Here is a 10,680-nt window from a genome sequence, read left to right on the forward strand (position 1 = left end):
CCTTCGAAAGGTTTAAGTAGACTTTTTGAGAAGTAAGTAGGGTGTTGTTTTCGATAATTTTGGTCGATAGTCCTACCATGGCGTTTTCTCTGGTGAGTTTTGGTGCCAGTTCGGATTTGAATCTTGCCTTCTTAAAGCGCCTTTGGATTTGTGTGAGCGTGTTAAATGTTTCGTTTGTGATTGTTTGGTCCGCGTTTACTGTCTTTTTTACTTTTTTTTTTCAGAAATGCTAGCTAACCTGTATCTGTCATGATTAAAGATTGTTACAGTGAGATAGAGGTCCATTTAATATAGTTGCCATTGATTGGGCTTGGCCAATGTAATCATTGGCTGCTTTGTAGTTCAGTTTAACAGCGTGCATGGCAAATTAACTACTAAGCATATTGTTCTCCATCACTCTAGTAGTGAACGTGGTGTACTAGAATGAATTTCTCAACTTCAAACTTATAACATCCTGTTTTGCTAACTGAACATAAAATGGTCAGGCAAGGTAAGAGTCAGGCCTATGTTTCACCATTTCTGTGATGTATATCTGTTTTGTTCTGACAGAGTGAAAACCCCAGGCTTCTTAACTGCCTGGATTCTGACATTCCAGCCCTGTCTACATGCAGTAATGCAGACGCGTTCTCCAGGATGAACACCATGCTGGGAAACTCATTGGATCTAAGCGGGGTTTGCACGACTCCCTCTACCAAATGCAAGCGAGACCCTTTTTATGGTAAACCATATTTTGTGTACAGAGAGATGCAATTTTTAATTGAGAGGTAGAAGACGATGAACAAGCGCGAGTCAACGGTTCATTAATATATGTGCAGGCATAACAAATGCAGAGCTGTACCCTTTTTGTCACACTTTTTCCGCTTCCTACGTTCATGTGTATCTGCTGCATTGCTTTTTGCCCCTTCAGCTTTGGCCCTGCATTCGAGCATCATGTGCACAGGGAGTCATTACAGCACTGGTCATGCAATGTCATGCAGGCGAGACGGAGGATGCTGGAGCAAGCAGTTGGATGCAGTCCAGCTCTGCATGAGCAGCCCAGATTGCTCTCTTCAGCTACTTGGCCAATAGCAACAGTCCTGCGATTCACTGGAGTTTTCTGTCTCTTAGCCTGCAGCTAGCGGCAAACTCTCTCTCCCTGCCACCTCGAGTGTCTGAGCCAGAGGTGGGAGGGGGTGCTGCCTCTTTGCAGGAGAATTTGTCAGGAGTGCTCAGTGGTGTGGCATCAGAGGAGGCCAGGGACTGATGTCATTTGCAAGGGGCTGTGAGGGCAGCAGCACCTGGGTCGTCTCTGCAGAGACCGCTGCTCCTGTGCAGTTTAGCCAGGCCGAGGGAGGCGAGCCGTGATTTATCAGAGCCTAGGGAGCCAATGCTTTCTCTAATGTGCATGCCTCTTATTCCCACTGCTGATGCAGAGTCGCCAAACAGTGAGTGTTTTATTTTTGGACACCGTTAACAGATCGTCCCGACTCGGACCTGTCTGCGGTCCGGAGCAGGATGCTTTTTCCCAGTGGTGGCCAGGACTCATCCAGGGGTCTGCCTGATGTCAATAACTGGGGTCTGGGCCTACAGTCCCTCAGCCTGTCTGACTGGGAGAGACCGTGGAGCAGCCATGACACCGATCCCTCTGCACAGACCAACACGGCCTCGCGTGAGTGGAATGAATAACATTTAAACAACCATATGATAATGTTGATACAATGTTAAATGAATGTTGAAGTGACACTATTTATGCAATACTGATTCAGTGAGCCTTAGTTGTTTTTAAGTGGGCTTTAAAACTGACTTTTTATCCATTCTAGTTATAAAACGGAGTTGTCTTTGTGGAGTCTCTTTCTGGGTCTTTATTGATAGCCTTCTCCTGACTAGAGTGTGTTTAAACCGTTCTCACTGGGCCTGTAACAGTGAGTCAGAGCCTTTTGTTGACATTAATCACATTCTCGGCCTGCCTCATGTTCTGGTAGTTCTCATTAGTAGTGCTGCAATAAGAGAGCTGTCCTTTTTTCTTTTGTTTTTGGCTCTTGAATTATGCTCCTATTTGTTCTGGGGGGTTGGCTAAGAGAAAATATCTGTTATTTTTGGTTTTCATTTCTTTCAAGCCGTATTAATATTACAGATTTTTTTTTAACCATATTTGTTCAGTGCAAGGGATTTTGGGGACTCCCAGCCGGCTCTCCAACAAGCTTCCAAGCTACTCTGAACCTTCCATTGGTGCTATAGACTTCCTAGAAAAATTTCCCGGCATGGCACGCTTGAACTCTCAATCTTTCCTGGAATCTCACTCCATTAGCCCTGTGGACTCGGAGACCAGCGGCTTCAGCTCTGGTTCTGATCACCTCTCAGACCTGTTGGTAAGGGTTCTGAGATCATTATCTGTGAACTGTAGCTTAGTTTCTTCAAAGGCTTTTTTTTTTATTTATAAACCATTGTATTTGGCTTGTTTGTTGGGGAATTGAAGCATTATGTAGTTACTTTTCTAGCAATTCCCTCTTTAAACTACTTAGATGGGTGATATATGCTCCATGACCACGATAAGGGTAATTTTCAGCCATTGAAAGGGTAAATTACACTATATAGTACTATTGTTTGTATGTAAACCCTATATTTCTCATTTAAATGTGCATTAGGATTCACTATATTCTGAATAGTCATAAACTGCTATTTTCATATTTTTTTTTAACTGAAGATTAAAGTTAATATATTAGCTCTGGTTCTGATCACCTCTCAGACCTGTTGGTAAGGGTTCTGAGATCATTATCTGTGTACTGTAGCTTAGTTTCTTCAAAGGCTTTTTTTATTTATAAACCATTGTATTTGGCTTGTTTGTTGGGGAATTGAAGCATTATGTAGTTACTTTTCTAGCAATTCCCTCTTTAAACTACTTAGATGGGTGATATATGCTCCATGACCACGATAAGGGTAATTTTCAGCCATTGAAAGGGTAAATTACACTATATAGTACTATTGTTTGTATGTAAACCCTATATTTCTCATTTAAATGTGCATTAGGATTCACTATATTCTGAATAGTCATAACTGCTATTTTCATATTTTTTTTTTTAACTGAAGATTAAAGTTAATATATTGTTCCCTCTTATTTTAAATTAAGATGCAAGATTTTTTTTTAAAGACAAATTAATTCATTCCAATGTTTTTAATCTTAATCTCAAAGTTGGGATAACCTCCTATTTCTTAAATCCCCAATGTAAGCTATTTATTGGGTCCTTTCAAATTAAGCATTACAAAGTTGATGTATGTGTGTGTGTAGTGTTTTGGGGGCAGCACAAATTAATTTTCTGAAGATTTTTGTAAATCTGGGCCCAGATTTGACAACCAGTTATTCACCTTGGACGGGTGTCAAACTCAATTCCTGGAGGGCCAGAGCCCTCATACCAGAACATTCATACCGTGTAGTTTTCAAATAAGCCTGAAGGACTTGATTAGTTGGATCAGGGGTGTATACCAGAAAGCAAGGTTGACTTGCCATCACACATACCCTGTTGATTAACCCAAACCTTGCTTGCTTGAGGTATGCTGGTTCCAAAAACGCGTCCGGGAATAAGTTGTCAACGGAGTCTGTTCATGGTTAAAACAAGACCTTCTCAACAGAGCGACGAATTGACAAGTCACCGTGGAAACGACGCTAGAAAAAGCATGCCATGCTGCTTTAGTTCAATGGTCGTTTACAGACCTGGAGCATATTGCCACCTAATTGATGGTTGTGCAATCCTTTTTTTTTTATTTTTTTTTTTTTATATCCTTTAAATGAGAATAAGAATTGTGGTGTTTGATGCCATCACATCTATTTTTATTGTAGAAAATACAGATCCATGATGTGTGAAATGACAAAATATAATGTATTAGACGTGTTTTTTTTTGTTTTTTTTTTACTATTATAACTGAAATATAATAGAATAATATTTCTTTATATTGTTAACTATAAAGCACGATTTTATAAAAAATTATAACCATATATTGTAATCGTGTATTGTGCGCAATCTGCCACTCCCATTGGAGTCTCGTCAATAGCTCATGCATGTGCTGAAGTAAACATTCTCAGAACATAACCTGATAGGTTATGTTTCAGGGTTAAAGTTTCTATTGCTACTTGCATATCCTGAGAGTTACCTCAGTTTTTGGAACCGGAAGCGGAGTTATCCGCCTACCCTTAAAAATACAGAACCTGGGTATGTTTTTTATTTTGTTTTTTTTTCTGCTGAACACAATACATTTGGTTTTTGAGCAACATACAGAATATTAGGAACAGTAGAATTGGTTTGTCTTTTGGTTTCCTAAAAAGAAACAAACTGACATTTTTATTTAACCTTAATCCGTAGTTTAATTAGTTGTATAATTTCATATACGTAATTTGAATTGATAACCCAATTTGCCACAAAAACCGAATGTTCTGACTAGCTTTGTGAAATTATACGACATGCCATGCATTGGTCATAGAGCTCTTTGTGGCGTTGCCTCAGATGCTGAACTAGATTTGTTGCGCCAAGTTCACACGTACTCCGTCTGCAGTGCGGCCTACCCTTTAGCAAAACACAAAAATGGTCCTATAATTAACTGCATTTTCTGAACATCTTCAGCACTAAAACACCATTATGATGACCTCAAAACACCTTTGACACATGCAGTGCATGATTTGACGTTTACTACATATGGCTTTTCTGACGTATAGCAAACTTGCTCAGTAGCTCACCTGGTACACCATTGCACTTTGCAATGAAAAGCTCTTGTAGAAATAAGTTAATGGCACGGCGGCTTCAGAAAGTGCTTTTTTCTCATGTTTGAATTTGCTCCCACTGTCGGTTAGGTTTAGAGTAGGGTTTAGTGTAGGTAGTACTTTATTTTCAAGCACGAAAGAGCATTAACATTTTAGTACCACTCCTCAGACAAACACTGCCAGATTCAAGTTCATCGATAAAGCTGATCTGATCAAACTGAACATGTTTTTTCCAATGAGACTGGGTTAAAAAGACACTAAAATCATTGTAATTTTTTTTTTTTACAATTGGTTGTGTTTTCCTAATACTGAGTATAGTTAAAAAAAATGTGAAATATTTTTACTATTTAAAATAACTGCTTTCTATTTTAATACATTTTAAAATTATTGCTGTGGTCAAAGCTGAATTTTCAGCATCATTACTCCAGTCTTCAGTGTCACATGATCTTCAGAAATCATTCTAATATGCAGATTTGCTGCTCAAGAAACCTTTTTTAATTATTATTATTATTATCATTAATGTTTTTTGAGCAGCAAATCAGAATATCAGAATGATTTCTGAAGGATAGTGTGACTGGAGTAATGATGCAAAACAATTTAGCTTTGAAATCACTATAAATTACATTTTAAAATATATTCAAATAGAAAATTTTAAACAGCCTAGTAAAAATATTTCAAAATTTTACTGTTTTGCTGTACTTTGGATCAAATAAATGCAGGCTTTGTGAACAGAAGAGTCTTCTTTAAAAAACATTAAAAATCTTACTGTTCAAAAACTTTTGACTGGTAGTGTATAGTCAACTTTAATTTTCTTTAAAATTTCATTTCTAGCTTTTAATTGGCTTAGAAATCAGATAACTGCTGGACAATAACCAATAATAAGTGAAAAAAAGTGACGTGACATGTGGCCAAGTATGGTGACCCATACTCAGAATTAGTGCTCTGCATTTACCCATCCAAAGTGCACACACACACACAGCAGTGAACACACACAAACTGTGAACACACACCCGGAGCAGTGGGCAGCCATTTATGCTGTGGCGCCCGGGGCATCCAGGGGAGCAGTTGGGGGTTCGGTGCCTTGCTCAAGGGCACCTCAGTCGTGGTATTGAAGGTGGGAGAGAGCGCTGTACATTCACTCCCCCCACCTACAATTCCTGCCAGTACAAGACTCAAACCCACAACCTTTGGGTTATGAGTCCAACTCTCTAACCAGTAGGCCACGACTTCCCCTAATAATGATTTGTTTATATACTACAAACACTTTTTTATCACATAATAAGGCAGACTAGTTTAAATACTGTAATAAATGCTATGTCAGTTAGCACTGCATTGTTCATATACTTTATTTATTACCTGGAGATGACTTGACAAACACAAATAAACCATATTGTCGCAATCATATGTTTAATGTCTTCATGTTTCCAAACATTTCTGTTTTTCTGAAAACAATTAACTGTTTTCATACAGATAGCTGGATGCTTTTGTCCATATTAGGAATTTCCTCGTACGACTTTCTGCGCGAGAGCGCCCTCCGGCTTCGAGTATGAATGAAACATACACTGCACGGAATGTGATGTTAATCTGGCCTTATTCTGGGTCCGAATAAAACATCAGGTCATGCACAGACTATCCTGTCTCTTTGAATTTAAATCTATATTTATTCACACCAGCTTTCGAAAACCTCTATGCGAACACACTTGCCTGAAAAAGTGCGGGGGATGAATTTATGTGATATTAAAAGTGGGGGGGACACGTCCCCGCATAATCTACGCCCCCGGTTTGTGGGTTTGACTGAAATTCAACTGCCCTGGTGAAACACCAAGCAGCAGCAACTGGAGAGGTCTTGAGACTGTAACGATGTGTATACATTTGAGTCCTTGAGCATGACACTGAACCCTAAACTTGTCTCTGGATTTTGATAAAACTAGCCAATAAATGGAAAATTAACAAATAGCTGCAGGGCTCTTTATCATAAAATAAAGTCATTCAAAGCTCCATAGTAATTATATTCACAGAAAACAGTATGTCTTCATTCTATCTCAAGGGGTCTTTTCCATTTTTTTTGCATTTATTTATTTGGCATTTAGCCTCTATTTGATTGAACAGTGAGAGCAGATAGGAAGCAATGAGAACAAGATAAGGAAATGACCTCAAGCCAAGCTACAGCTTCAACATTAAGTCTTATAGTTAGATGTTTTTGTTGTTGTTTTCTGTGCTTAATTTAATTTAACATTTTTCTTTGAGTGTCAAACTATAACAGTCTGTCGCAAAAGCCTCTTTGCAAAATCTGCATTATTGTAACAGGTGCACAAACCACTGAAATGTGCCGCTCGAACTGTTAAGGTCAGACGGAAATAAACCAGCCACCATTTTCTACTGTTAGGATCCTTCAGAAGGATATATAGAGCAGAAGGTGCTACACACAGCCAGAACAGGCATGATCAACTTTACCACATTTTACTTACATTCCCTTGGTGTTTAGCAATAATAATATCTATCAGTGGCCATGTTACTGATTTTGAAATGAGATGTGCCGCTTCCATTTAGTAAACATCGTTTTTTTATGAAAGGAAGGTTCGAGTTACAATATAAGTTCATGGTACAGTAAACTCTTTCATATCAAAAGGTGAAGGATTTTTTTATTTCTCACTATATGGCCATTTAAACGTATTGTTGTAACTCCTCTCCTAGTCAAATGCAAATCTCAGACCTGACCAAACACAAAGCAGACAAAAGTCTTGCTCTTCACATTCATCAAGGGGGTCACTTTCCCCTCCTCACAGCTGGGAAGCACCAGAAGGTGTTTTCTTTTTATCATTTACATAAGGCTGACCAAACTTGAATGACTTTATAAGGTTACAAAAGGCAAGAGAGGGCAGATTTCTCCTTATCATTAAACCCAGGTGCTCCGCACACAGACATGTGCTCAAACAAACAGATTTTCCACTAGTTTGATTATTTGACACCTTCCTTAGACAGCTATTTAAAGCACTCAGTGGCCAAGGGTACTCATCGAGGATTCACAGTGAAATGGGAGATTTGAAGTCTCTAATGAGTGCTTTAATTAGAGCTATATAGGTACCAGAAACCTTTGTTCAAACCCATTCCTTAGTGAGCTCCCCTGTAGGCCAGGATAGATGTGGACTTTTTCATTAGAAAAGTCCAAAGAACAGTGAAATTAAGAACTGAATTTCTCTGCATGGAGATGTTTTACTTTTTTATAATAAAAACTTTTTATAATAAAAATATTTAAAAAGAAAATGAAAATGGTCTGTCACACTATTGTGGGGTGGTGTTTTCATTAGCCTGTGGTATAGGCCATAATTCAATTGTTTGTTGTATTTTTTCTGTTTTCTTCAAATACTTTAAAGTATTTAATCATTTAAAGTATTAAAAATGTAGAAGATGTGCTTCGCTCTTTATTAAAAAAAATGACAGGGGGACAACCCAGGGTTGAGGGATGAGAGTGAGAGAAAAAGAGAGTAAGAGAGTGAGAGAGAGATTGAAGGGAGAGAGATCGTATTGAAATGCAACTTATTTTACAGTTCATTGAATATGGAGAGGGCTATTGGCCCTCAGCCTTTGCTCATTAGGAGGAGGAGATGCATTCAAAGGCTGGAGGACAGAGGAAAGTGAGAAAGAGGACAAGTGAAAGAGACAGAGATGGAGTGGATGGGACAGGGTAAGAAGTAGTGCCTCCCTTGTTTTTCACTTTTTTGTTCTGGTGCTCATCTTGTCTGCTCTCCAAATTCTCCACAAAATCTGTATTGCTCTCCACACTCATTTCTTTCTTTCTTTTTTTCTTCATACTTTTTACACTTTTTTTGCTGTTGTTGATCAGAGGCTCTCTGACTTCATATGATGGCACACTTCTCTATCTAGGTCATGCCGTCTACAGAACATCAAGCTCTTTGCTGAGGCAACAGCTTTATTCAATCCAAAAACAATGTGAGCAAAATCACAACAAATAACGTGAACACGGCTGTGGTAAAATGTGGTTTAGCTTATTGGTCCTGATTTTGTGAGGTTGGCTCTTTCTATTTACTTGTCAGTAGGATTTGTGTGAAATATATTCAGCAGTGCAGTAGTGCAGAGTAAATTATGAAATAATTGTGTCCAACTTGCACGTATGAAATAAAATTATTTTTTATAAAATTATGTGGTGGTAGTGTGTATGAAAATCCACCAGAGCATCAATAATCACATGAATTACCGAGCAAGTACGGCTGTATAAGTGGAGTTATTTCTGTAATGCACACGTTAAAATGCCATGCACTATTGTTAAAAGTGTTTTGAGGTCATAACATAGTATTTTGCAGGGAACAGCACATAAGCACATTAATTGACTAACTGCATCTTAAATCGTAATTTGTGTGTAAAGATATTAAATGGAAGAAGTCTGGGGCAACTAGGACTCTTCCAAGACTTAGACGCATGGCCAAACTAAACAACTAAGAAGGGCCTTAGAAAGTGAGGTAAAGAAAATTATGCTGATGGACATCCAAAACTACACTCCACTGATCTGAGCTCTATGGCAGATTGCAAGAAGGACGTTCCCTTTCATGGGAACTTCGAACTGCGTCCTTTAGAGGTCGCTATGGGGAACGCCTCGTCGTGACCCGTGTCTGAAGCATACATTGAAAAAACACCAACTCATTGGCCGGCGACAGTCATGACGTCACTACCGGTGTGACTATAGTATAAATAGGCGCCGGGAGCACACATCATTCTCTTCTTCGTCTTCATTGACTGTTTTGTTTGAAGCCTGCATTTCTGTGGTAAGAGCGATCTATTCATCTCATTATATATAAATATATATATATATGTGTGTGTATCTAATGAGCTGGTGGTTGTGTGTATAACCCTTCTGCTAGTTTCTTTGCAGTGTTTCCCGGGACCTGTGTGTTTCTGTCCCTTTCTAGGGTAGGTCCTCAATGAGCACCCCCTCTGCTGGTTTCAGAAACCGGGTGCTCGACTTGCAGTGTTTATTTCACTCGTCGATATACGTCCAGATGGTAAGAAAAGCCGGGCTTTCGGCTTCATACTTCCTGAATCATGCGGCCATAACACAGGCTTCTGCGGGAGCCTTCATGATCATCGGGCCCCCGGCGCATCACTGCAAAAATTTCCTGGACGTCCGGACTGGGGTTACGCTTTCATGCTACCTTGACTGGTCTACTGTATCTGGGTCGCCCTGAGGAGCTTCCCGATCACCAGGATATCCCCTCTTGCTGAGGCATCGAGCGGGAGGTATAGGTGGCATTACGAGAACCTTCCTGTGTAAATGCTGTCTCGGGCAGTGCTCCCCTCACCTTTGAGGGTTGCATTTGAGCTTGCCTCTCCCATTTGGCCCAGTACTTGCGGGTATCTGTAAACAGATGCTCGAAAATTCTAAAATCCAAATACTATGGTAAGTGCACACGTTAAGCTTTGCGCACTTTTCTACAAATCCACATAAGTGGTAAGTGTGCACGTTATGCTTTGCCCACTTTTCTAAAATCCTGTATGGTAAGGGTTACTCATTTTTGATCTCGTTCCCTTTCTCTGCGTTGGTTAGACCCTGGTACCTTGGGCTCCACTCAACTAGTGTGTCTCTGTCGACACACTCTGGAAGCATCGCTCCCCTCACCATTGAGGGTTATTGTGAGTATGGTGTTTTCTTTCGAGCTTTAATCCTCTCTGAGGAGTTGGATTCCTCGCTCCATGGGCTGTCCTCATGGTAGTATTGAACAGTGCTCCCCTTTATCAATAGGTTACCTGGAATGAGCAACGTTATTCCTGAGAATTCAGAGTTCTCCTCTCACATGAGAAGTTTGAGTTCTCTGTTTCTCCAGAGCACCTGGAACCAGCAGCATCAGGTGGATTAGGCCCTTCCTCTGCCTCCCTGATGCGCTGAGTGTTTGGCTAGCTTGCAGTATGCTTACCCTTCTGATTTTACAATCATGCTG

General features: G+C 39.7%; 1 protein-coding gene across 1 annotated transcript in view; it reads left to right on the forward strand.

Moving 5' to 3' along the window:
- Window positions 1–10,680, forward strand: part of LOC107562504 (cytoplasmic polyadenylation element-binding protein 1-like) — an 18,622-nt gene continuing 7,942 nt past the window's right edge. Inside the window, exons 1-4 of the mRNA XM_016247133.1 lie at window positions 1–92; window positions 550–718; window positions 1,457–1,648; window positions 2,140–2,348. Of these exons, the coding sequence (XP_016102619.1) occupies window positions 78–92; window positions 550–718; window positions 1,457–1,648; window positions 2,140–2,348 (585 nt within the window). The 5' untranslated portion in view covers window positions 1–77. The remainder of the gene's footprint in view (window positions 93–549; window positions 719–1,456; window positions 1,649–2,139; window positions 2,349–10,680) is intronic.

The sequence above is a fragment of the Sinocyclocheilus grahami genome, unplaced genomic scaffold (genome assembly GCF_001515645.1).
Source record: "Sinocyclocheilus grahami isolate Dianchi unplaced genomic scaffold, SAMN03320097.WGS_v1.1 scaffold826.1, whole genome shotgun sequence".
Taxonomy (NCBI): Eukaryota; Metazoa; Chordata; class Actinopteri; order Cypriniformes; family Cyprinidae; genus Sinocyclocheilus; species Sinocyclocheilus grahami.